The sequence below is a fragment of the Patiria miniata genome, unplaced genomic scaffold (assembly GCF_015706575.1).
Source record: "Patiria miniata isolate m_02_andy unplaced genomic scaffold, ASM1570657v1 HiC_scaffold_3, whole genome shotgun sequence".
Classification (NCBI taxonomy): Eukaryota; Metazoa; Echinodermata; class Asteroidea; order Valvatida; family Asterinidae; genus Patiria; species Patiria miniata.
The window spans coordinates 38,247,588-38,275,224 of NW_024037069.1; the positions used below are offsets into that span (position 1 = coordinate 38,247,588).

Consider the following 27,637-nt stretch of genomic DNA (forward strand, 5'->3'; position numbering starts at 1 on the left):
CTTTACAAAGCTGCTGCAGGCAAAAATAACCTTGCAAAACAAATAAATAAAGTAACTGCGAATAAATGATGATTCCTTAAAACTTTTCTAATGGCAAAATATACTTTCAAGAAAGTCAAGCTTTTGAAGCACACTTCGTATAGAGCACACAATTGAATAGCACCTTAACTACAGTAGACAAAAACTACTTCGTTTCAATAAGTTTTATATACAGCTGAAAATTCTAAACAAATTTGTCATTTCTAACTTTTAGTGTCATGAGTCATTGCATCATCACTCACAACATGTATATTACATTTCATGCAGACTATAGCTCATCATTGCATGCGATAAAGCTACGTAGCTTTACAATAATATTCAGATAAGGGGATCGGAAGGTTGGAATGGAAGTACTATGAACTCCATTTGTCAGGTTTAACATGTACAAGGAACAGGTCAGATTTCTTTTGTTCAATAAATAATAATAATAGTATTTATAAAGTGCGCGTATCCACCAGGACTGGTGCTCAAGGCGCTACATCATTGTTACCCCTGCTCATTGGGCCCATGAAACATTCCAAATACCATCTCAGCTCCCCGGGGAGTATACAGCTCCATGCTGCCTGTTAGGCGCAAGGAAGCTAATTTAATCACAGTGACCATCTCTGCCCACACAGGTAACCCATTGGTGGAGAGAAGCAATGAGTGACAAAGTGCCTTGCCCATGGGCAAAGGCACCATGAACCCAGGCTGGACTCGAACCCACAACCTGCAGCTTTACACGCAGACACAAATCCAATGCTCTTAACCACGAGGCCACTGTGGCCACAGCACTTCAACCATTTTCCATTCTTCCTTGTTTACTGGTAAATACCCTGTACATGTACACAACAGTGGCTTTTGCTCTAATTTTCAGAAATGGATGGATTTGGAGGTCAGTATTTTAAAGCAAATATTGTTACACTGACCTTTTTAAAGTTTTGTGTTCATGGATGCTGGGAAAACCAAGAAAAAACTCTGAGCAATTTATAGACATCAGGGAGTGTCAGGTCAAGCTGGCTTGCACCCGTCCCCCTTAGTTAGTTTTGTTATTTAATATTTGAAAATGTAGTACATTACCTTTTAACTTATACAAATATTTTAATTTTCTATGAAATTTTCAAACAGGCATTAAGGATGTAATGAGAACTAGATCTTCAAAGTGGCATTACCTCAGCTCATCAACCAATTTGATTTTTGTTTCTCTTCAAGCAAAGTTAAACTTCCTTTTTCTTTATTGCAACTAAAAAAACCTTTTTCTATTTTTTTTTGTCAAATTTTTTTTATGATTATTTGATCATCCTTAGATTACTGAAAGTCCATACTTTTGTTGGCAACTGGAGTACAAAATTAACAAGACATGCAAAGACCACAAAATTAGTCACTGCATCGAGATTGATATATATGTAACTACAATTAATGGAACTGGGGGGGGGGGGAGGGCCCACTTGCCCAACAGTTTCACCCAAGTGCCCCTCTTGCAGACATAAATGTGCCCCCTGCAGCATAAATGTGCCCCCTCGCCATGAAAAACAACTGGCCTAAAAGTTTGGATAATTTGTTTTCAGAAACCATTTCCCATTGCAGCTTGGAACCAAATTAAAAATTGTTTCAGATTCATCAGGTTGGGAAAATGGGAGAAATCATTCCCACCATTTTAATTTGGTTTTTCAGACAGTAGGGCAATTCATTATGACAATTGGTTTCCAAATGAACATTTCAAGTGATCTACATTTTCAGACAGTTCCTCACAAACTGTCACACATTACACAATTACCTCATATCTATCCGGGGTGCGGTCTTCGTTCAAGACATCCTTCAAGCGCTGCCAGAAAACAGCCCTCTCATCGGCATTGGCTGGCCACTTGAGGTACGTCTTCTTCTTGATGGCACGATGGATATGATCATACTTGGACAACTTCTTTGGGGGAAGGTCTTCCAAGAGGACAAGTATCAGGGCATCTTGATAGTTGATGAACAACCTACTCATTGTCACACGCCTCTCAAAGCTGCACCAGTTGCTCTCCAGGTAGCTCTGGGATAAGACGCAAATGGTGCGGCGGCTGCTGTCCACCGACTCGATGATGTTGTCCACTATCTCCTTCCCCGGCTCAAAGTCGCGGCCGTGGTGGCAGAGTCTGAAGGGTTCCTCTCCCGTCTCAAGTTCCGGTATTAATTTCTCCGCCACCCATTCTTCATCAGCACCACTGTAGGAGATAAAGGCATCATAGTCAAACACCTTCTCATAGCCATTATGCCTCTTTGATCGCCGGTAGTTTGCTCTCACCACTAAGTAGATGTAGTACACCTTCCAACGGTATACAACCAAGATACAAGCCAAAAGAAGGAACGAAAAGCTTGCAACACCTATGCCGATCCAGTCCTTCAATGGTAACTTATGATCGCAGTTCAAATCTTCCGGGTGGAAGCTCATCAAGGGCTTGTTTCTCATGCCCGGGGGTGAAGCACACAGACACAAGCTCAGGTTACCGATCGTTACTTGAGTATCATCAATGAAGTCGCGAAACCATTCTTGTTCACAGCCGCAGGAGAACGGATTACCACAGATGTACAAGATCTTCAGTGTCTTCAGAATTGGGGTCAGCATGGTTTTGTTCACGACGTTGATGAGGTTCTTGTGTAGGTCGAGGTACTCAAGTTCCTTAAGACCATCCAACGCTTTGCCCGAGATTTCGGAGAGTTTGTTGTTGCTCAGATGCAATGTCTTGAGATGTCCCAAGTCATGGAAGGCACCAATGGGAACATTTTGGAAGCCATTGAAAGAAAGGTCAAGCTTTCTCAGAGAGACCAGCTTTCTCAAAAACATGCTGGGACTCTCCTCCTGAGGATTCGGCGGGTGCCACAAGTTGTCGAAGTGGTTATGGTCCAAGTACAATGTCTCAAGTCTTCCGAGTGAACTAAAGGTATCCTGATGGAAGTTATCCATGTTGTTATTGCTCAGATCCAAAAAGCGGAGTTCCAACAGACCTGCAAATGGTGAAGGCACAATGTCAATATTCGAAAGCCAAACCTTCTTGAGATTCAACTTCGTCAATTTAGAGAGGGTCTTGAATGAGTCCATCTTAAGACGAATGTGCCTGTCCTTCAGCAACTTGCTTCCGCTTAAGTCTAGGTCAGTAAGGTCTCCAAGATCCTGGAATTCGTCACCAGTTAGGGTCTGAGAAATCTTGTTCTTCGACAGATAGAGACGTTGTAAATTGATAAGTCCTTGGAAGGGACCACCTTGGGACAGTGATGCAATCAAGTTGTCATTGAGATTTAGAGTCAGAAGCTGTGTGTTATGTTTGAAAGTTCCCGGCTCTATTTCTTTCAGGGAATTGCTTCCCATGTACAGGGATTCCAGAGCAGTTAACCCAGCTAGAGCATTCAGGCTGATGGTGGTTATAGAGTTATTGTACAGCTGCAGAACTTTCAGATGAGCCAGATTAGGACCAAAGCTGTCATCATCCAACCCAGTTATGTCATTCAGAGATAGATCCAGTTCTTCGAGTGTGGAGTCTCCCAGACCAATAAACATTGAAGAGGTCAAGTTTTTTAGACTGAGGGAACGCAGATCCAGCTTGTGAATCTCAGCTGAACTCACAGCTGCACTCACGTTTGCCAAGAGGGAAGGTAGTGGAGGGAGTTTTGCAAACGAATGAGTCAAATCCAAAGTTCCTACTCCATGGAAAGGATCGAGAGTGTCTGTGTCAACGTTTTCAATGGAATTGTAGGACAGGTCAAGTACTTGCAATTGCGATCCTGCCAGGGCCTGGAAGTCATTTCTGCCAAGACTTGTGATGCCATTTGCAGCCAGGTTGAGCACCTTGAGTGACCTGAGAATGAGATGCGTACCAAAATCTGCTGTCTTGATCATGGTCTTCTCAAGCAGCAATGTAGTAAGAGTCCTGTTGATTGGTATCAGGAACTCTGGAAAGCCTCTCCTCAAGTTGTTGTTCTGCCAAGACAGGTCCAGTGTCTTCAGTTTAGTGAAGGAAGCAAAGGCATCTTCGGGTATCTTATTGATCTGGTTTTTGGATAGATACAGGTGCTCTAACTGCTTCTGGTCTGCAAAGTAGCCTCTTTCAAGCTTGGAGACACTATTGTGAGACAGGTTCAGGAGCCGGAGGTTGACGAGTCCTGTCAGAGAGGTGTCGATCTTGCTGATCCGGTTGTGGGACACCAGCAAGATCTGGGTCGTTTTCGGAATTCCAGATGGGATGTTCAAGAGACCCCGGTTCCGGCAGTCGACAAAAGTGGCATTGACTATCTTGCATGGGAATTTCGCCGACTGCCCATCATGAGTGATCTGTCTTAAAGACAGAAAATTGAAGAAAGATGCTGCCTGATGGGCAGAAGCAAGGAGAACAACAAGCACGGCCAAGCACTTCATGATAAGGGCGGTTAAGTTGTCTTTTCTTGAAAGCCAGGTGATGAACTCCGCAGAGAACTTACATGCTGTAAACGGGGAGAAAAATTGGTTCAATGACAATTGTGTTGTAACAGTCACAAAAGTTCTTAATATTGACAGAAAACAATGCAGGAGTTAAGCATCAATTAAGTATAATGATCTTAATGTTTAGAAAACAATTCAAGACATCATTCAAAAAAAGTAAAACTGTGCTGAGGGAAACTCCAATTATAATTAAAAAAAAAACCAGATCGATGCTGTGGTGTTTATGAAGGCTGGCCGTTTAAGACCTAAATTTGCAATTCTGTTGTGTTTTGTACATAATCACAGTGGCAGTACCGCAAAAATCTGTGCATTCAATCACCCCATGCAGTTTAAAACATTAAACTGCATGATGGAGTGCCTGCCGGGCCACACTTTGCCCTTAGGCTAAAAAAGAAAGTTTCTTGTCCAAGATGTTTGAAGAAAGGAAGGAGACGGCCCTTTTTACACCAAGATGGTTGATTTTCGCAGAGAGCAGATGGATTCTTCCACAATTTCTCGTCGATTTTGCTAATAATTGTGTGTCTAAAGAAGACATCACCCTTTCTTCCAGATTTTGAAATTGCATACATTTAGGTAAAATTTTTACTGAAACCAATCAAATAAAAGGCAAAATAGATTGTAAATGTATGATAAAAAAAACCCAAAGGAGGCAGGCGAGGAAGAGAAACTTGTCAAATTTTTTCCTTGGAATATGGCCTAATGGGCGACACCCGCAAACCATGCAGATTCCTTCTTTGAAAGATAATACATGGATAGACACAGTAACTGGGGCGCTAGAACTAATGTTTTCAATTTTTGTCTGTCATGTCTTTGGTCAGACGACCAACCAACTACAACAGAGTGAACTGACAAAAAAAAAAAAAAAAGGAGTCCCAGCGTCCCAGACAAAATTGTAGCCCGATGTCGGTCAAATTTAACCTGGCTTCATCAGTATAGGAACGGTTTAACCCACGGTACAGGGCCTTAAGACTAAACATGTGTATTATGTTTTATTCATTCCATTCAACAGCATTTTGTAATCCTTATCTTGTGTGAAGAGGGCAGATTTATGAGGGAAATTACGGGGTAAACAGTTAAAGACCACAACGACAACGACAACCAGAAAACGCCTAAAAAATCAAGATGGGAACTTTGAAAGCTCAATGCAATGAAAGTTCGATGCTGATTGGCTGATAACAACAATTTTTCTAGTTTTTCTATCAGCAAATCAGCATCAGGCTTCCATTGTACAGTGTCGGGCTTTCACGCGTGTTGTGAGAAGTACAACGTGCAGGTATCACGTCTTTGACTGCAAAAAAAAAGGTAGGAAAGTCAAAAAAAATTTGCAAGTGCATTTCACGATTACAACAAACAGTTAATCTGGAGAAAAAAAGACTGCTTTACTTAGCCTGCAAAAGTCACTTTGGAACAGAACTCGTCAAAAAAGACACTTAATTTGGTACTGGGCAGTCACCTGCAAAATTGAGTTTTGAACTGAAATCGTGAAAGAACAGTTGTCAGTGTCCTAAAGATAAGGATTACCCAGCATTTCAATAAAAGTCGACATCGGACTCAGTCTCAGCTCATCCCGCCCTTCCTTCTCAAATAGCTCAGCAGAGTATCCGTACGTACTTTTCTACGATACGGAGGAACCCGTTCAACACGCCACATAGCCCCATAAATGTGGCCAATTTACTGGACTACCTCCGTAAATAAAGGCCATACTTCCACCATGTACAAAAACATGTCGAACTTTGTCAAATTTTGATTTTCACATTTAGGCTTAGTTTGTAGTTTATTTTTGCTTTAGAAGCAAACTCGCCTCTTTATAGGCTAATCAGAAAGTGCTGTCTTTTTCAGATGTCTATTTTCGTGAAATTTCCAGATTCGTTTGCACACGTTTGCGTAACAAAATTTCAACATGAAATTTCACGAAAATTGGACATCTGAAAAAGGCAGTACTTTCTGATATAGCCTATAAAGGGGGTGAGTATGCTTCTAAAGCAAAAATAAACTACAAACTAAGCCTAAATGTGAAAATCAAAATTTGACAAAGTGCGACATGTTTTTGTACATGACGGGAAAGTGTGGCCTTATTTACGGAGGCAGTCCAGTAAATTGGCCACATTAATTTAATATGGGGCTACACGCCACAAAACAAACATGCATTGCAACAGCTTAATCCATGAATATAAGCCGTGAAAAAAATGAAATACTTACCACCACTTTGAGCCGTAGCTCTGGTAAATTTTAGATGTCACTTTACGAGTTGGAAACGCGCACTGATTTGGTAAAATTTAGATGAAATGGCGACAAACATTCGATCGGTTAACCGGTTGTTGGCGTTGGAAAATGTGCGAGCAAATTGTAGACCCTTTCATTCCAATATTGGTAGGTGGTTTGATCCATAGAGCAAGGACAACAGATGTTTGATCCTACTTTGTCAAAACGCGTTCATCCCATTAGGACAAATAGTCTCAAAGATAAAATTCAAAGTGTATTTTTGTATTCAGTAACACTTTGTCAATGTTTGTGTATCATCTGGTTTCATTGGAGAGTCAAAATTATTCTGTTTACGAGTCATCAACAATACATGTACCCCTCCGTTATAGTGGTACGACCCACTGGGAAAACCAAGGCAAGTTTGGGAATTCCCCGAATGAGAAATCGGCACTGCAGTGTTTGTTATTTGGTCGACAGAGGGCGCGGTTAATTGAATAAGGTCGATTTTGTTCAATCGTGATAAGCTCGAAACCACTGCTACCACCTAAACATGAAACTAAAAAATCACTTTGAGAGATAAGCAAATAAAAAAAAAAAAGCGGAACAAAAAACGTAGCTCAGGTAGTAAAGATGTAGGGCTTTGTCATACTGCAAACCCCACCCAACTATGAAAAATAAATGAGGCCTATATACCGTACCCCCCCCCCCCCGACAAAATGGATGATAAATACAGCTTTTATTTGAAATCACAAAAACACAAGCTTTGAATTGTGAAGCTAAGTTCAATTTATTAATTTCATCCAGCTACTGACTTCAAATGTCAAAAGAAATTCTGTTTAAAAATGAGAGAAAAAAAATATCATCAACAATAACAGCCTAGCGCTCACAAATAACAAGCAAACACAACAAATTATTTTACAGTATTGTGTAAGGGGAACATGGTACAAAAGACAATTTCCCAGTGAAAACATTCCCAGATACTAGATGACCTATCATACAAGTCAAAAAAACTCAAAACCTTTTTCAAAAGTAACTGCAATGTCCCATGCCAAAAACTGAAAAATTTCAACTGAAAAGCAAAATAAAGAGAAAGTTTTCCTTCAGATGCATGGGCTCAATTGGACAAGGAATTTACCCCCAATACATCCAAGTTTGTTTAAAAACAAATTCAAAAGCATAACCTGTTTATAGAAACCCTGCAGATTACGACAAATATTGTTCACAGATATGAGGACAATGCACATTCCGAACTGTCTAAGACAAAAAAAGTTGATGACATTGAGTCCAACAAGGACAAACAAGTGAAATAGTTTGACATCTGCTAAATTAAAAACATTTTAACACAGACAGTTTTAAAAGACAGCAATCCAATTGTGTGCCATTCGCTTAAGCAAAAGCATACTTAAAGGACATCGGCCGTGGATGGTACTTCGAGTGATTTATGATTTACACTTTTATACATTAACTGAATTTCAAACAAATACACACAATTTTTAATATTTAGGCTTTTACATAAGTGGGAATCGAATCCTGGACCTTCTGCTCCCTAGTGCAACATCTTGCCCATCAAGCAACAAACTGGCGGTTTTATCAGTGAAGGGAAAAAAACCAATATTAACACTTAAATCAACCCACTCACAATATTCTATCAGAAGTCACTAACGGCATATGCAAATTATGGACCACACTTGACTCTCGTTAATACAAACTAAGCAGGATCTGGCCATAATGTTTACTATATCAGATTTTTGAATTAAGTGGAGCATTGGTCCCATTCATTTTGCAAATAAATGCACAGTGGAGACTATTAAAGGTTTTTATGTTCACTGTAACCAGAATTTGTATTAAAGGGAATGTACACCATTGGCTTTTGCTGTAATTTTCAGAAATGAACTATTTGATGGGTTAGTATAACATATCAAATATTGTTACACTGTCATTTTTGAAGTTTTGTGTTCGAAAAGGTTGGAAAAACCAAGAAAAACAAAAATGTTCAAGTAGTCTGGTTCCCCTGACTCCACAAAAGATAAAATGGATCAATTTATAGATGATGGAAAATTGTAAGGCAAGGGAACCAGTCTAGCTGGCCTGCACCCGTTCATGAACATGTAACCGATAGCAAACAAAATTTGAACTGAAAAAATGGTAAATTTGGAGCAGTAGTTGAAAAATAGTTAGGTTTTTCCAATGCTGGTCGGCCGACCACCGTTGGAAATGTATACAAAAAATACAATTTTCTTGAAAATTACTTCACACCAGGTGCCATAATTTTACAAGATGCTTGAGACTGTCATTTACCAACATCCTAGTAAGGTATTTCGTAAAAACTTGGTAGTTTTATTTTTTGATGTTTGCAAATGTTGTATATTCCCTTTAACAGAGTTTGTATCAGAGTCAACTGTACATAAATTACTGACATGAATTTTTCATCAGGGTGTAATATTGACAAGTTTTATTTATCAATAAGCATTTTTGTATTTGCACAATGTAACAATATGTGCTCTCTACTGCATCTTCACACTTAATCAAAACCACTCCGATTTGCCAAAATCTAACACCGTTTGTTTTTCATGATTCCAATGGATTCACAACTGTATGGCCATAACCACTGCAACTTTTTGTGGGCTTGTGTCTCCAGCTGATTGATGCACAAATAATGTGATGTTGCATTGCTGTGGCGTTGGATTTTGGCAGAGTTCCTGATATAAAAACTGAGTAAAGGAGTGTTTTTTAAAAACCCATCTAATGAGCTCCGCACAATGGTATTTTCACCAATCATAACCGTGATTAATATCCTATATGCGTGCACACAATTCCGATACGAGTGCAAAGAAGTCTGACACACGGGGACGCGCATGTGACGTGTGGAGTTGGAACGTGCCATGCGGCACTGCAGAGGCACATGTGCCCTAGCCCACGAGCGTATGCCTGAAGGATCAGTACATTGGTGACATACCTACAAATACAGAGAAAACAATGCCTGGCCTATTTCAGATCAGTCTGCAAATTTTTTTAATCTGAACAAAACAGAGACACTCGCGGGGACAAAAACAGTTTTCTGTGAAATACTATTATTTGTAAGTCTAGGAAAATGCAAATTGAAGTGGTCTTTATTCGAAGATAATATTTACACAGTCAAAGAGAGAGTTAAATCACACATACCATCGGACTTTTCCAACCTAGACAAATTTTTCCGACAAAAATGGATATTTTTTTTATAGTCAAGTCAACTTTTGTACTATTTTAAAGTACATTCTAAGTTAGTGAAGAAATTAATAAATGTACACGAGACAGCTAAAAATTGGTTGTTAGTTCCAAGCAGATTTTGTCCCTACTTTCACAATCAGTAGCCTGTAGAATTTGCTAATTGAGTTTAATGTTATCGAGTATCAGTTGCTTTAGAAAATGCAAGAATTTTTTATTTATAAGTTTTCATGGCATAATTTGGTGAAATTGTGATGACTTGTGGATGGAGGGACTTTAATCGGATGCCTCCTCTCTAGAAATCTCGGCGGTGGTAGGCGCCGGGGTCGAAGAAGGAGGTCACGACGACGCGGTTGGCAAACTTGCGACCGGAGAGACCCTGTTGGGCGGCTTGGGATTCCATTAGGTTGCTGAACTCCACAAAAATCTAACGATAAATCAAAAGTGGGAAAATTAATGGAAGATCAAGGATTTTTCAAAGGGGATGGGGGTGGATTTGAGTTCTTTTTTGGGGGGGGGGGTGGATTTGAGTTCTTTTTTTTTGGGGGGGGGAGGGATAGGGTTGTTGAGGTGTAAAAGTCAGCACAGAGATCAAAGGCCTTAAAGGTAGAGTATATCATTTGTCATTTGCGCATTTTTGTCCCCGTATGAGGCAACAAAAGTGCTCAAAATCTAAAGACGGGTGCTTAACAACTAACCTGATGAAGTTTTAGCTTTGCTAATGCTAAATATGCCGAGAAGACAATATTCTAGGATCTCGATTTCAATTCAAAAGTTGCCGAGTCCTGTTTGGAAATGCGCCCGAAATCAGCATCCAGGACATGTTGTAATTCAGCCGATTGCAGCTACGCAATGTCACACACTAAATGAACAAATAATAGCAACTGCGGGCGCGTGTGCGCCATGTCAACGCTTGCGCGCACCTATGCATGGGCTCGCCAAATTACAAACCAACTACTAATGAAAATTTTTAAAAATGCGTCACTTGACACATCTTTGGAAATGGCCCTCTTTTATTGTTTTCTTCAAAATGACAGCAAGCCAGAAAGAATAGTTTCACAGGGAGTTTAGTGCCATTGCAATCTTTAAACCAAGTAAGTTTTTTCAACAATAATTTTGTCAGATACTCTTTGGCAAGCTTCAAATGATCTACTCTACCTTTAAGCAAGGAACCCACATTTCCAATTTTGTATAATAATATTTTAGGAAAGGTAATCTGAATTTCAGTAATGATGTTGGTCACATCAATGATGTTGGTCACAATACACCATTATCATGTTGCAGCCATTTGATTTTTTTTCCTTTCAGCTCAAAGTAACCAAAGGGAGGCTGGAAGGAAAAAAAGGTCTGGTTCCTTTTTGCACAAAAACATTATCATTCATTACTGCTATTGGATACAGGGAACATGACTAAAATGGTGGAAGCATGATAAAGGTCTATTGATGTTGGTCACATGGAAAGGGGAAAGGGGTGTTAAATGTGTCGCTGATTTGTTATTGGTTACCTTTCCGCATCCAGGGACGTCAAGGCCTTCGATGGGTCTGGGTATCTCAATGCTGCGCACGTTGCCATACTTGCCGCACTCATCGCGTACGTCATCAACAATATCTGCAAAGAGAAGCAAGTAACATGTATAAGAATTTACAAGACACCCATGATGCATGTCTATAAGGCTGTGTCAAAAATACTGCAAGTAACACTTGCGCGATCCCTCTGGCATCCTGCCAGTTCGTATACTGGACAGTCTGCAGTGTACCTAACCAAAATGGAATGTGTCATAACTAGCAACATGGATGAGCAATAAACTTAGTAACGGACTTCCAGACCTGCAGCTACATCTATTGTCAGCTGGTTTTCATGTTGCTGTATTGGGCAGAGACCTAGACGATAGCTCTAGAAAAGAGATCAGAAACCATTCAGTATCATCTCTTAGATTGTAGCCGTGACCAGGTTCATCAGACACAGGACCTCAGTCTGCTTACTCTTTTATTAGTCACAGGTCAATCTGTGACCTTTGCACTTTAATGACCTCATCATCATCCCTTAGATCGTCAGCTGTGACCATGTTGATCAGACTCAGGATCTCATTCTGTTGACGCTTTATGGGTCATGGGACAATCTGTGACCTTTGACCTTTAACGACCTACCTTCATATTCATCGTCATCCTTGAGATCGTCAGCGGTGACCATGTTCATCAGACACAGGATCTCCGTCTGTGGGCCAGCCGTGCCTGGCAGATTCAAGCCGGGGATGTTGAGCTGTACTGTCTGGGCAGCCTGTGCATACAGAAAGAGAAATTATACTCCTTAAATACACTCCAAATTAGGAATTTAGATTTCTAAAAATTATTGGCTGCTGCTCGTGGTGCAATGGATGCCATGCTCAAGTAAAATCTGTCTCGAGCCAAAACGGCCCATCAGGCCAGCGTTTATCTCCGGTTTCAGAGGCATGAAACTGACTGAGAATGTTTCTATTCCCCCTGGATGGGATGCCAGTCCATCACTTACTACCCAGCTACTGCCGGGAAGCACCCACTTATACTCCTGGGTGAAGAGAGGCAAGTTAGGGTGAAGTGGCTTGCTCAAGGACACAACATATGGCCAAGCAGCTGGACTCGAACCCGAGACCCTCTGATCATGAGTCATGAACCCTAACCACTAGGCAACTGCGTGCACACCTATCCACTCAATGATGAAATGAGCCAGCGTGTTGATTTTGAACAACCACGCACAAGCCAATTTGCATTGTTCATTACTGTTAAAAAATCTCCCAACTTTATAGTTGTGACGAAATACTCATTTTGCAGAAGCAGATAAGCTTTAATAAGGACACTGGAAGGCCACACAGGGCTGAGAATGGGGGAAACTGAAAAATCCAAGAAATAAATAATCGACAGAGGGTAAGGTGACTGGCCCGGAGCAATGTAGGGTCTATAGTATATGTTCGTATTTGACTAAAGGCACCCCTTAAAATAATCCTGACAAATCTCACCCCTGCACACAATTAAATATTAAATAAAGAAATATATGTTCAATTCGGGCGATTCACAATGCAGTGCGCCACCAAGAGTTTGCCACGGAGAGTTCATTTTTCCCAGTGCATTGTGGGAGATGGTCGACAAATTCGCAGCGCGGGACATTTGAAATTGTTAGTTTTTCCGGTCAGTAGTTTTGTAAGCGTATGATTCGAGTATCTGTTTGCCCTTTTGTTTTCTTTTTATCAATATGGTGTTTTTTGTAAGGCGGCAGAACGCTATGCCCGAATCTATAACAAATCAGCTCAAGTTGTCTATTGACACTCATTCAAACTGTTATGTTTTGTCGACCGTAAACTTGACAAATGGACTCTCCATGGCAAACTCTTGGTGGCGCACTGCATTGTGAATCACCCAAATTAGGAAGTATTGCTTTCATCAGCTGAGGTCCCTTCAGGATCTGAGTTTCTGGAAGCATGACACTGATTGGAACTGGTACAACTTAAAGGTGTTAGGTCTCACCATGGCTTGAGCGCTGGGATTCTTGGCTCCAACGCTGGCCCTCTGGACGATCAGTTTCTTCTCTCCAAGTTGCATGCCGTTCAGCCCCTCAATAGCCTGTCAGTACAAAATGACAAAATTGTATTAACGTGATCATGTGGATGATCAACTATAACAGGCAGTCTAAACCTTTACCATAAACTCTCTTGAGATCTTTCAAACTCTGCCTGAAAGTTTTAAAGATTTTGTAGGATAAAGGAAGGTTCACCCCAGCTAGTAATGATGCTTGGTGCCTTTGGAAAGTTAAAGACGCACTGGGCTCGAAATTCATATTGGAAAAGGTAAAAAAAAATTAATACAAACACTGCTGCGTCAGATGTAAACAAGTTGTTTTTTCCAACGTTTTCTCCATAAATGTAAGATAATATATGGTTTTTCTGTGACCCAAATCTTTGAAATCTTTAAAATGTGAATATTGTGTAAAATCTGGCCGAATGTGCACCTTTAATGACAATGAGTGTGCCACCGGTTGTGTGCATAATGAAGTACTTAAGAAGATCTAAAGGTTCAATTACAAATAATAATAATAATAACTGAACTTATAGAGCGCCAAATTGCCAAAGGATGCAAGGCGCTTATTATTACCCTGCTCACTGGGCCAATGAAACATTCCAAATACCATCTCAGCTCCCTGAGGAGTATACAGCTCGATGCTGCTATTTCGGCGCAAAGCAGCTAAATCAACCACAATAACCATCTCTGTCCTCACAGGTACCCATTTACTCCTGGGTGGAGAGACACAATTCGTGACAAAGTGCCTTGTCCAAGGGCACAGGCACCATAGCCGCAGGCTGGACTCGAACCCACAACCCACGGAATTACCCACAGACCACGAATTCAATGCTCCAGACCACGAGGCACTCCATGGCCTTAGGAATACAGGTTAAATTGCCACAATCACACACAAGATTTTGTAGGATCTTGAAGGATTCAGAACTATAAAACAAAGCTTTATGTTGGGGATGATATCGCTTTAAGGCACAAAGCAATGCACAGCGTTGGATTTTGGAGGATTTATGAGGCTTTCAAAAGAAAAATAATAAATGGTTCTGACCGATAGATGAAATGCCTTTATTAATTTGTGCCTGAAGATTTTAGTTTAAAACTGTAAATCTAAAGAACCAGTCATAAAAAAAAAAATTTACAAAATGATTTCATATTTTAGAAAACAAAGAAGCAAGTTCTTTCTTTCTGACCTGATCAGTGACTTCGGTCTTCACATACTCGCAGAAAGCGTAGCCTTTGGACATTGACGTGGCACTGTCTTTCACCAGGTTGAAGGCCTTCAAAACCCCAAATGATGACAGCAACTCCTTCACCTGTTGGTATGGAAGAGGGGGAGAAAAACGGGCAGACTCGGGTAAGTCTAGGCTTGGGAAGTCTCTGATTGGTCAGAGTGTTGGCTGGGCTCTTCCAAGGTCTTGGAAAAGGGGTGTTTAGGTTTTTCTTCTTCTTAAAAACACTGTTCAAAAGTTGAATGAGTGGACAAATTTATTTTGGCTATTAATGAGTCAGTTATCGTGACACGACATTATAAACAAACTCGCAAGAAACACAAAACTCAAGCACAAGAAAGAGCACAGCCATTTCAAAAAATAAACATCTTAAAATAACATTTTACGATCTACACATTCGTTGCCTCTTTTATTGATAGCAATGTAACAATTTTAAATATCATTTCCACTCATACACTGAATTGTTTTTAAAAATCTCAAAATGTTTAAAGTCAAGCATTTTGAACCAAGCAGGACTAACAAATTGCAGTTATGAAAAACGGGGAACTTATTTTGAGAAAAAATTAAAAGTCACCTAACTATTTCTCATTTTCAGCATATACAGGCAAATTTTAGTGGTAATCTGGCATCGCACTGCGCATAAACTTCAGACAGATTCAATCCATGATTTTTTTCTTTCTGACATGCACTTTAAACATCCAGGGACACTTGCGGGCGGCCATGTTTTCCCCCAAACATAGCCATATATACATATACAAACCCTCCAGGTGACTGAAAAAATGTACATCTTTCCAGGGCCGGCCAGCAACTACAACTTGCCTTTGGTCTCATGGAATCCATCATCATGCTTTTTAACCGGCAGACTAGGGGGGCCGACAGAGGCATGAACAGATTTGCAACGAGCGTGTGTGCGTGCGAATTGAAAGGCTTTTAAACGTGGCCCCGCTACGCTGGGGATTCAAAAAGACGTTGGGAAAAGAACGGGGGAAGAACAAAAAGAGAAAAACGGTGAGTGACATTTGTACTTGGAAAAGTATCCACAGCCCTCCAGTTTGTTTTTTTTAAATTCCGAATGTTTTATTTCACAATTTTAATACAATTTTATACAAAACACTACAATTTATGTTTTATTTTTATTACAAAGTCCTAATGTTATCCTCACAAGTCAGAAATACAACACTCATTCCTCTCAAATAATTTTTCTTCTCTGAATTTTGGATCCAAGAAGTTAGCCAAAGAGGCACGCCAATTTTTTTTAGGAAAAAAGCCCAATATTTTAGATTCTTCTTCAAAACATTCCTTTTTTGTTGCAAGATGCACTATCCTATGAAATTACCCATTGCTTGTAACTCTTACCTTTAATTCTTTGAAGATATTATTTTGGTACAGTTGCATTTCGCTAAACAAAAAAATAAATGCCTGAAAAGGAAAATTCTAGGGATAATGTTCTCGTAATTTGTTTTTCTTTGTTTCATAGAAACGATTCCTGTAAAGGAAACTTGGAAGGAGAGAAACAATGCAATTTTTACTCAAAACATTTCTGCTCCATGCCTGAAAACGAAAATTGGAAGGAAAAAGAGTTCTGATTTTTCGAACTTGAAGCTTTCAGACGAAAGTTGCAATCTAGGCTGCGAAAGAAAACATTTCAGGGAATACGCTTCACAAGTGATGATTCTCAACTTTTGCGCTGCAGACGAATGTACCTTCAAAAAAAAGCTGACCTCATCTAGGAATAAATCTTGCCAATTTCTAAACCCCATCAGACTAGACATTGATTTTAATTTTATTATGTAATTTTACTCCAAGTGTTACAAGCCTTCTTCTTTTTGAAACAATCTAATGGATTTGAATTAAAGCTATAGTCCATCATTTGCAGCCATCTGAAAAAGTAACTGGCGTATTATTGTTGAAAAACATACTTGGTTGAAAGATAGTAAGGGGACTAAACTCCCTGTGAAATGAATCTTTCTGGCAAGCTATCATTTTGAAGTAATCAACGAAAGAAGGCCTTTCCAACGGCTTAAACGTAGGAAAATTTTAATTAGTAGTTCGTTTTGTTATTCGGCGCAGCGCGCGCAAGCATTGGCACAACGCACAGGCGCGCGTGGTTGCTATAATTCTCCCGATCAGTGTGCGACATCGCGTATAGCTGCAATTCAAAACAATTCGAACATGATTCAGCAACTTTTGATTTGAAATTGAGATCCTAGAATGCTGTTTTTCTCAGAATAAACAGCTGAAGCTGAGCTGAAACTTCATCAGGTTAGTTGTTCAGTATCCTTCATTAGATTTTGAGCACATTTGTTGCTTCAAACGAACAAAATGCACAAATTACAAATGATGGACTATATCTTTAAACTAGCTTTAATTTACAAGATGAAATTTGTTTCAGAGATTTTTAATATTTTTTGTTTTAAATATATATTGGGTTTTGTCCTTTGCCGATGTATTTATAAACACTGTATACTCAGTGTTGTCTGAAGGCATGCTACGAACTGTTTTTTTTTCTTTGAGTATATGTAATTATAAAATACGTTGCTGGCAAGGGCAAAACCCAACTAAAAACAAAAACTTCTATTTATTTAAACACATTTCCAAATTCAGAATTTGATAAAGCACAGTTTGCTGTGCATAAATTTTAATAACATTTTTAAGAACTTTGTGAAAGGTCCTAAAAACCCAGGTCTTTGCTGTTATTGTTACATACTCTTGCCTTTAAAACCCTAATCGCCCTGAATCCTTCAAAATCCTCTTTGCCAAAGTGGAGGAATTTGGAGGATTGAGGTTACATGGCAAAAATGCGTTACTGATTTCGTAGAATGCACTTTGTCAAGGTCTTGGGCCAGACCTTGTGTTGTTTTTGCTCAGCCATGAATAAATATATGCCTGGATTACCGGTAGCTTGAAATCCTCCGTACTGCTCCAGGATGTCACTGGCCAAGCCTCAACATATTGACAGTCACTGCCACAGAATTTTGCAGGATTCAGGCAGTGGTCACCCCCATTCACGGACCATATTCAAGAAATAATGGAGGAATTTGCAGGATTGAAGCTATATGCTATTTTTCCATGAGGCCAATTTGAGGATTTTGCAGGATTGAGGCTACATCCTAGCAAAAAGGCCTAGGGAGTTGGGGTTGGGGTTAATCATTTCTATAAATTTTCTCCTTTTTTTTAAACATGCAAGTCCTTAAAAATAAGATTAGCCGAGAATGAGTAAAAAAGAAAAAAAGAAAAGAAGTTTTGTCTTCCAAAAAACCTATCCATTTGGAAAAACCACTGAGTAGCCATTTTCACAATTCACTCATCAGCTGAAACTTTGAGCCACCGCAGACAATATGCTTAAAATAGGAATCCTTTTACAACACAGGAAATTTCAGACATCTCCGCTAGAAATTCCAAGTCTAGTTTAACCGTCACACAGACTCTACGAATCTTTTGCTAAGGCACGGGGGAAAAAAAAAGAACTGACTTGGAGAAAAGGGAGAGAAATTGGGAGGAAACAACCAGACGCCGCAAAGTTGCCCGTCGCTCTATTTACGCGTCAACGTTTCAACCAAACCTACCTACCTGATTGGGGTAGAAACTTGGAGAACAGACAACAATAAACCACAGCATTTTAAAATTCTCACGAAAGCCAAAGGCTGTTAATAGGGCTGTGCATTTCGAAAAAAATTAGTATTTGATGATTCCATCTCGAGAATTATTAACCCTGTTTATCAGGACATGAGACCATTTTCTGCAGCAGCTTGAGATCAGCGCATTCTGGTCTCTACCTTCACAGGTACCCATTTATACTCCTGGGTGGAGAGAGGTAATTGTAGTAAAGTGTCTTGCCTGAGAACACAAGCACCATGTTCCCCGTCAGGGTTTGAACCCACGTACCACGGGACATGTGTTGAAAACCATAACCATTGGACCACAGCGCCCTATGGATTCAGGGCAGTAAGGGACCGTGACCATTCAGCCCTGGTAAAAAAAGGGTCCCCCCGGTACCTCGTCCGGTCCAGAGCTTGGTCCTGTCTGGTCCTACATGGTCCTGTCTGACCAGAAGTTTTGAAGTCAGTCAGGCGCATCAATTTATTGCCCTTCAGAGAACGTCCAGAGCAGAACAATAGCATATTTACCGGATTAAAGATAAAATCCTTCCAAACGCCTTTTTAATTTACGGTCCCATTGTGCGCAAAATTGCACGGCAGGGGTTTTGATCTGTGCCGACGAAAGTGTTCTATTGTTTCGCGCCGAGAGATGAAAACCACAAGCAGGTTTCTTCTGGAATACATTACATGTGTCAATACTTGTAAACAATAGACCCCAGGAAAGAGGAGTTCCTGATTAGCAACCGGACCAGCTCCTGGGCCGGTAGCTGGGATGGTACGAAAGGACTTCTTGGGAGGGGACGAGCTTACCGGGGGGCCCTTTTCATACCGGGGCTGAATGGTCACGGTCCCTAAAGTCCAACTTATGTTAGATTTTTGAAGATTCTGGAAATTTTTTTTCTTCAATGGTAATGGTGCCTGCCTTTTTTTTCTCACTTTTGATAGTTCGAAAGAGAGAACATTGAAGTTTTGAAAAGAATGAGTTGTATTATGTTGTTTTTGAGTTTGACAGAACCTACCTGGTCATCGGTCAAGTAGTTCGGCAGGCCTCCGATGAAGATCTTGTGGGGAGAATCCTGCACAACGGTGGAGACCACGCCTGTTGAGAAAAAATGGGAGAAAATCTTTCTCATCAGTACTGCCAAATCAATTAATGACTTTTTCTGAAGTGTTAGCAGTCTGACAAAAAAAACAGGGCTGCTTATAGATAAAACTTTCTGTTTCGACCAAACTTGCAAAAGTTTGCACACAATTACCTGATGTCAAATACGCTCCGCATATGCATGAAGTGTGAACCGGCTTTGCGACATTACTTATAATTCATGACTTTTTCCAGGTTCCACAAGTACAGTTCTAGTCAATGTACATCATTAATTAATATTTGTGTGTATATAAATTGAAGGTTTACTGACCTGGGACATGCAAGGATGGCGTCTCTGCCACACCGGGCATGGGTTGATAGTCCTTGGGCCGACGAATCTTCAGGCATTGGTTCTGGTACATGATACCGTCGAACGCCATGGCTTGGGTTGTCTCATCAACCGAACGGAACTAAACACAAAAATTGAAAATACCGAGGAAAACATCAGAAAGGGGAATACAGACAGTGACCACAACGAGTATTAGCTCAATTGATACCTGAAGGTTTAATCAATCTCGTGTCTGGCAGAAAAGCTCACAGTAGTAAAACAAATACACTGAAGAGATTACATTTTATAATAATAATAATTTTTCTTGAATAGTGAGTTACAGTTCTTAATCTTTTTTATTTATTGGCAGGATATAAGGCCCCCAAAAAAGTCTCAGGTTTCTGGTATGCGCGTGCGTCGCCGTAGCCATGCGCATCGGCAAAATAAAAAAGTTTTTTTTTTCAATGTAAGATGATGTCTCAAAACCGCCAAACTCACTGGTTTGACTGGAATCCTGCTGCTGCACAATTTTAACGTGCTTTTAGATAGGGTTACGATCGAGTATAAGCTTTATGTGGCCCCTCTGGACTCCCATAAATTTCGCACTAAATTTAGTCTGGCACCATTTGCAGTCATCAGCCGACATTTGAAAAAAAAAAAAAAAAAAAAAAAAAGAAGCCGCGTCACTGCACCACTTTTGGGGCAAGCTCCATACCAGAAACCGGAGACTTTTTTTTGGCCTAACAAATAATTGTTGACTGCTGTAATGTGGGATATGTGATATATGTGATATATATTTTTAACCCCCTCGGGTGCAGAGTTCGCCTCGGGTGATATTCACCCTTCGGGTGTTAAAAACGACATGTCTCACATCACAGCAGTCAATAATTGTAAACTATCCACCCTCAAGCCGTGTTATAGTTGTATATTAATTATAGAATGCCTCGCTTACCTCAAGGAAGGCGAAGTTCTTGTCATGGTTGACCTGTACAGCCAGGACGGGCTTCCCGGGGTTGGTGGACAGGCGCAGCTCCTGCATCTTGTTGTTGAAGAAGTCCACCATTTGGTCCTGAAAATAACAACATCCGAAAAGAATAACTGAATTTTCATCTTTTGGACGATGACACATTTGTCTCAGCATATGTGAGTTATTTTGGCAAAATGAGACAGAACTGGGCAGAGGTCGAAATGAGGGATTGCAGGTATAAGGAAAGGGATCATTACAGTGTTGTAGTACTCGTACTCGAGTACTACTCGAGTATATTTTGAGAGTACTCGTACTCCAATGTCAAAGTAATCGTACTCGTAATGATGGTACTCGTACTTGGGCAGCAAAGTACTCGTACTCAACATGTCGAAATTGTACTCGATCATCAAAGTGCTTGTACTCGAATAGCAGAACTCGGGAAAAAATGGTATAGCTTGACTTACCACGGCCTCAGTTTATCGATACTTCCAGTTTGAAATGGTTGATTGACTTGCGGAGAAATTGAAGTTTCCCGATTTTCCTCTGTGCACGTCCGGACAAACATTTAATAGCTAGCCGTGAGTGGGTCTGTATATCGGTCTGACTGGGCCTGGGCCAATTACGCACAATGAACCATATGCCGTGCGGCCGTATTCAGAAATAGAAGTACTCGTACTCGTACTCGGAAGCACAAGTACTCGTGCTCGTACTTGAAAGTACAAGTACTCGTACTCGGAGACCCGTTCTTGTACTCGGAAGTACAACAGGGGTGTGAGTGACCACTGATAAAAATAGCTGAAAACAGCTGGAAAAGGTGTAAAAAAGCTGAATTTTGGAAATCTCCTATACTTTTGTACACAGCAAGTGAGGGGAAAAAGCTGAAATCCAAAACAAAAAAGCTGAAATCAGCTAAAAAGCTGAGATTTCACACCCCTGGTACAAGTACTCCTACTAGGAGACCTGTTCTTGTACTCAGAAGTACAAGTACTCGTACTCGGTAACCTAAGTACTCGACAGTACTCGGTACTTGGAAAAAAGTACTCGACTACAACACTGGATTATTACAGCACTGTTTGTTGCACATCAATCGGACATTCAATTGACAAGTTACAGTTGTTTAAAGTTCACATTTATCGACATGTCAAAAAATTAAAATACTTTTACCTGACTTTTGTATTTGTGAAAATTGAAGATGCCAATTGCTTTTTCTTAGACCCTTTTATTCCACGAGTTTTATACTATTTCTTTAACCCTAACCACCCCAACTCCATCAAAATTCATCCCCCCATTTTGGTGGATTTTGGGGGACTTGGTCCAGGAGGCCTGGCGTGACTAAATATTCATGGAGTATGATGGACTTGGGCTTAATGGCCTGAAGCAGTGCTAGGTGTATCCAATTGATTTTGCCTAGCTTCCTGTACTGCTATTGTGATAAAAGCCATGTGTAGCAAGTCCATGAATGTCAACCAGTGCGTCAGTGGTGGATTCCATTATGTCATGTACAGTTTTGTATTGGACGCACAGTGATTGATGGATTTTGATGGACTTGGTCCAGTTCCTAGTAAAAGACGCTAGGGAGTTAGGGTTAAAAATAGTTATAATACACATACCTAGCAAAACGTACAAATACCAATAAATCTGTAAATTGATAAAAAAAAAAATCACCTGTACTCGTTTTTAAAAAAATTTTCTCCACAAAGGCCTGTGCCCAGTTCTGTCTCATTTTGCTAGAATGCCTCATAATTTCTCTTTCTTTGATTAGGCTAAAAAAAAAAAATTACTTCTGCTTCCAATTACATGGCATTTGAAAATAAGGTAGGTAGTTTGGTAGGGAAATGTATTTTTGTTTGGCTATTTTTGTGTGTGTACGATTATATGGAGGTGTCTGCGTGTAGTCAAGAGTAAAAGGTAGTAATTGATGATTTTCAAGGTTTTTTCCTCATCCCCCCCAAAAAAAATAAAAATGAGGGTAGTGGCTGTCAAGATAGGGAAGGTAGGGTAACCGGAAGCAGATTTTTTTTTTTTTGGCCTTATTTAAAAAGTGTCTTTTTACCCTCAACCTCACCTCCGTCACACCGAATGGGATATTTCCCACGTAGAGTCGTCGGGCCTGTCTGGTCATCTGATTGGCTACGATGGGCATGGCAGCGGCCGGTGTTGGCATCATGACCGGGGTTGGAACCACCGGCATGGCTTGCAGGCTGGGTATGGGTGGGACTGGACCAGTCCCTGCAGCTTGCACTGCGTCCGGACCTGAAACAAATAGACAAAGATGAGGTGACTCCATGAGCTCAGTTGGACATGTACTGCCATTCACAAGGCAAACCTAGTAAAGGCAGTTCAAGCCAGACAAAAATTTCTATTTAATAGATTCAGAATGGATATTTACTTTTAACCCTAACATACCTGAATCCATCAAAATCCACATCCCTGTTTTGGAGGATTTCGGCAGATTCAAGATACCTTCATACCTGAATCCATCAAAATCCACATCCCTGCTTTTGGAGGATTTTGGCAGACTCAGGATACCTCCATTTACTTTTACTTGAAAAAGTTGGGGGATTTTGATGAATTCAGGACATTACGCCTAGGGGTACTGCAGGATTTTGATGGACTCAGGATACCTCCATATTGAGCAGTTGGGGGACTTTGATGGATTCAGGACATTACGCCTAGGGGTACTGCAGGATTTTGATGGACTCAGGATACCTCCATATTGAGCAGTTGGGGGATTTTGATGAATTCAGGACATTACGCCTAGGGGTACTGCAGGATTTTGATGGACTCAGGATACCTCCATATTGAGCAGTTGGGAGACTTTGATGGATTCAGGATCTCAACAGTTAAACTCCTTGGCTATATGTTTGGTGTGTACGAGGTATATGTACTACACTGGTGGATTCTGATGGACTCTGGACACCAACAGTTTGCATGACAAAATTGGTGGATTTTGGCGGATTCAGGATACTTTCTAGTAAAAGTGCTCAAGGGGTTAGGGTTAGTTTAAACCTCCCTCTCTGGATGACAAAATCAAGCGACTGGTTTTAACAGTTGAGAATTCCCTTGTTAATTTGATATAGCCATGCTTTGACTGGAGTTGAGTGATATGCCAGCTGTACGTACCAGTTACCTCTTTTGTCTGTTGACTCACAATCACTCACGACAACACAGTACACTGTGTTTACAAAAATATGTCAACGAAGAGCGAAACTCAATTTTGAATTTACATGCACCGTAAAGCGATGTCATTTTCTGTACTTACATCCTTGCATAGCCTTGTACTCCTGTGGGGTGATGTGCTCAAAGCCTACGGGAGGGACATCCCAGTACTTGTGTGGCTTGCGACGACGTCTGTGTGCCACTGGAGAACGACTGCAAAATAAAACCGACACAAAATTTGAATGAAGCATCCAACAGGGTGGGTCTGTACTTGCCCATCTCTAGCGCGAGATTAGGTTCAATCTTGAGGTACACTGTGGACTCAATATTTAGTCAATGAAAAAAACAATTGTTTCAGTAAATTCCTTCTCATGTTGATTTTTCTCTACAGGGTGAGTAAAAAAAAAAACGAAACCCAAATGTCGGGACCATTGTTTTAGTAAATTTCTGCATGTAACACTTTCAAAATCTAGGATATGAAAGCTCAATTCATAAGCTTTCTTTTGGTACAAGAATCATTCAAATCACTCATGTACTTTTCAAGTTGCAGAGTTTTTAACACAACTGCCGTTTTAAGGTTCTGTCCACGGATCACAAAAAGTTCAGTGTTTTTTCAGCAAAACGACAACAAATCACGTAAGGATGTGTTTGAATTGTTTTCGTTTTGCTGAAAGAACGCACACCTCGTTTGTGGTCCATGGACAGAACTTTAAAATGGTGGGTGTGTTTAAACCTCCGTAACTTGAAAAGTACATGAGTGATTTGAATGATTCTTGTACTAAAAGAAAGCTTATGAATTGGGCTTTCATATCCTAGATTTTGAAAGTGCTACATGCATAACTTCACTAAAACAATGGTCGCGACATTTGGGTTTCGTTTTTCTTACTCGCCCTGTATCTCTTCTCAACTGAAAGCAAGGACATGGGGGGAGAGTGTTCAGGGATCGTGCTTTTCTATGAATCTGTACTAGGTAAGGGGTGCAGAAGAGTAAAATTGATCTTTGGTCTACCTGCGTCTGGCTTTCCTGTCCCGGTCTCTGCTTCGACTTCTGCTGCGGCGCCTTCGTTCACGGCTGTGGCTGCGACTCCGGCTACGTCTGCCCTCCCTACTCCGACTTCTCTTCCGACGATCTGAATCTTAGGAAGTTACAAAAAAAACCACGATTCATTTTGCTGTTTGATAACATTTTTCCTCTTGTCAAGTTGCTTCAGATAAAGATTAAAGTCACAAAATCCTGGCACAAGAAGCGCAAGGAACAATGTGGCATCCATCGCCTGTTTACCTAGTTTCTACCCCCAAAAACATACTCTCAGGGTAGGCCCTTTTATGCGGCATCTTACGGGGCAAATTTACATGCGTTGCTGTGTATGCAATGTCTATCCCTAGAACTGTGGCTGCTCCGCGTAGCTGAGCACCATAGACAGCATCACCAATGAATTTATTGACTACTACAAAACAACTACCAAGTACAAAAAAGTACATCAAAATGTAGTCTATTGCCAGAAAACCGCTGCACATTTTCCGCCTAAACTCTGTATGTTACTTCTTGACATACTCGCGTATATATTGCGCCTAAACATCCCGGGTGGATTCTGTCCCGATATTTGCAAAAAAAAGATGAAAAAATTCGCGTTCCGCACTGAGCAACATGGAGAAGATACACGTTGATGATCGCTTGCCATTGACTTGTGTGTGTCGGCAAGCATCAGATGGGCCAATCATAGTTTTTAGTGGGCCAATCGATTGGGCGCCACAATTGGGCGCCTCTACGGTGCCCAATCAGAGCGCACGGAGTTTTAGACTGTTTTCCCATTTTTGAAGACCGAAGGACGATGGGTCAGAAAACCAGACTAACTGTGATTGGCCTGTCTGATGCTACCCGTGTGTGCACGCGCACAAGTCAATCGTGAGCGATCTTCATGAACATGCAACTTCTCCGTTTTGACCAGGGCTCGATTTACCCGGTGCACGCATGCACCAGTGCATGTAGATTTTTGCTTGTGCACGTAGCTTTTTTACTGAGCATGCACGACGTGCATGTAACTTTGTTAGCCACCAAAATACTCATTTCATGCATATATTTACCAGTGAGTGAGAATAAGAATAAAGTTTGTTGAATACTTGACCAGATAGTGAACAAACGTGTTATTTCTTTTATAAATCCATAAATTATTCCTCGCACCATGCTCGCACAGTCGCAGCAGATTCAGAGTACGAGGTAAAATTCAAGATCTCGACGTACGTACGTCCTGCAACCTCCTCCGATCATGCATGTGATTTACCACGTGATACATGCTGCAGCTAATTTGGTATCGCACTGACGCTCCGGGCATTCCTTATGTCCGGTTCATAAGTGTGATTCCAAATTAGTAGCTGCGTTTATCACGTGGTCTCGTTATTGGCCAATCTGACGCCGCGCCACATGAAGCAGACGGGTAGCTCGGAGGGCTCCGATAATTTTGCACGCAAATGACCCCGGCTACTTGTCCAGGGTCATTTGTCAGGGTCACTTGTCAGGTTAAAATCTAATTTCTACACGTTCGTATGGGTCTTCATCGACGGCAAATTTCGTCGAAATGACACATCCTGAACACGCGGGAAGGCAAATTTAGATTTCTAGGCGAGTACTGAACATATGTACAAAATTATGTATGGCGGATCGATTTCGCCATGTTCGAAATGCCACAACAGCGTGGCGTTGTATACAACGCCACGTTCATGGGTCTAGGCTTGAGCACGATAGAGTAAAAAAGGCTATGTACTGTACTGTCTGTCGAAAGTTCGATAAATTTCAAAGAGAAAGAATGCCTTCAGAGAAGCAGACGGGTGTAAACTGTAAGTCAATTATGGTGCATGTGGGTTTTTCTTGGTGCATGTAGCTTTTTTGGTCTACATGCACCAGTGCATGCCACTTTTTTTTTGTAAATCGAGCCCTGGTTTTGACTTGAGTACGGAACGCAGATTTTTTTCCATCTTTTTTTTGCAAATTTCAGGACAGAATCCACCCTGGATGTTTGCGTGCAATATACGTGATTATGTCAAGAAGTACCATACAGAGTTTAGGGGAAAACTGTGCAGCGGTTAAATGACAACCCAATGATAAAATTTAGGGCTGGGTAACTCCAGCTTTTGACTGTGGAACATAGCGTTGTTATTGACGCCACGTTTACGGGTCTAGCTAGTAGCATTGAACCAGACTAAGATTTGTCACGGTAAAACAAGGGAAAACAAACAAAAACAGTCACTGCGCATGTTCAGTAGCTATCCAGCAAAATATCGTTTTTTATAAAAAGAAAGCCGGATCCGGCTAAATATCCACTGCCTCTTGAGCTTGTCGCCGACCATGTTCACCAAATCGTTTTCAAACTCCTTGATATTTTCGATATATAGCCAACTTAACTTACTCTTCCGATCGTCGTCGTCAGGGCCCGGCATTCTGAACTGTTAACACGTTATATTTTACAACAAATAAGAGAAAGATTTCTTCTTTATTTTGGAGGAAAAGTCAGCAACGTCTATCACGTCGACGTCGGAAACCGGACCACGCGCGATATACGGCCGCGCTGGTATGCGCGCCCGGTGAAAAATATATTACATGTAATAAGGGCAATGAAGGGAGCAAAATATCGGATACCAGTGATCTTTGTTACTAGTTACTATTAAACACAAGAGGGCGCTAGAGAAAGATAGCGGTCAAAAAGTTCCGTCTCCTTTTAAAAGGCGGTTTGTAATAATACTTAGATTTTTTGTTTTTAAGAATGAGGTGTAAGCTGATACTTTTTTTACGGTACCGACACAGAATTTGTGTTGAAAAGAGAAACCAGATGGGAATTTCCTTCTGAAACAAAACTG

General features: G+C 40.7%; 2 protein-coding genes across 3 annotated transcripts; both read right to left on the reverse strand.

Annotated features, from left to right (window-relative positions):
• Window positions 1-982: 982 nt before the first annotated feature.
• Window positions 983-6,777, reverse strand: LOC119738586 (toll-like receptor 3). Its single transcript, XM_038213493.1, has 2 exons — window positions 6,674-6,777; window positions 983-4,476 (listed from the first exon to the last, which is right to left on the reverse strand). Exon 2 carries the CDS (start codon window positions 4,409-4,411, stop codon window positions 1,784-1,786), a length of 2,628 nt encoding a protein of 875 aa, XP_038069421.1. The 5' UTR covers window positions 4,412-4,476; window positions 6,674-6,777; the 3' UTR covers window positions 983-1,783.
• A 2,887-nt stretch (window positions 6,778-9,664) lies between these two features.
• Window positions 9,665-27,349, reverse strand: LOC119737505 (splicing factor U2AF 50 kDa subunit-like). Of its 2 annotated transcripts, none has more exons than XM_038211920.1 (12): window positions 27,190-27,349; window positions 24,795-24,921; window positions 23,889-23,998; window positions 22,692-22,879; window positions 20,612-20,728; window positions 19,663-19,801; window positions 19,270-19,349; window positions 14,613-14,735; window positions 13,378-13,473; window positions 12,028-12,157; window positions 11,385-11,488; window positions 9,665-10,307 (listed from the first exon to the last, which is right to left on the reverse strand). In XM_038211920.1, the coding sequence occupies exons 1-12, from the start codon at window positions 27,218-27,220 to the stop codon at window positions 10,176-10,178; spliced, it is 1,377 nt and encodes a 458-aa protein (XP_038067848.1). In that variant the 5' UTR covers window positions 27,221-27,349; the 3' UTR covers window positions 9,665-10,175. The 2 variants fall into 2 exon arrangements, with proteins under 2 accessions (XP_038067848.1, XP_038067847.1); XM_038211919.1 differs by having other exon boundaries at window positions 22,680-22,879.
• Window positions 27,350-27,637: the final 288 nt, after the last annotated feature.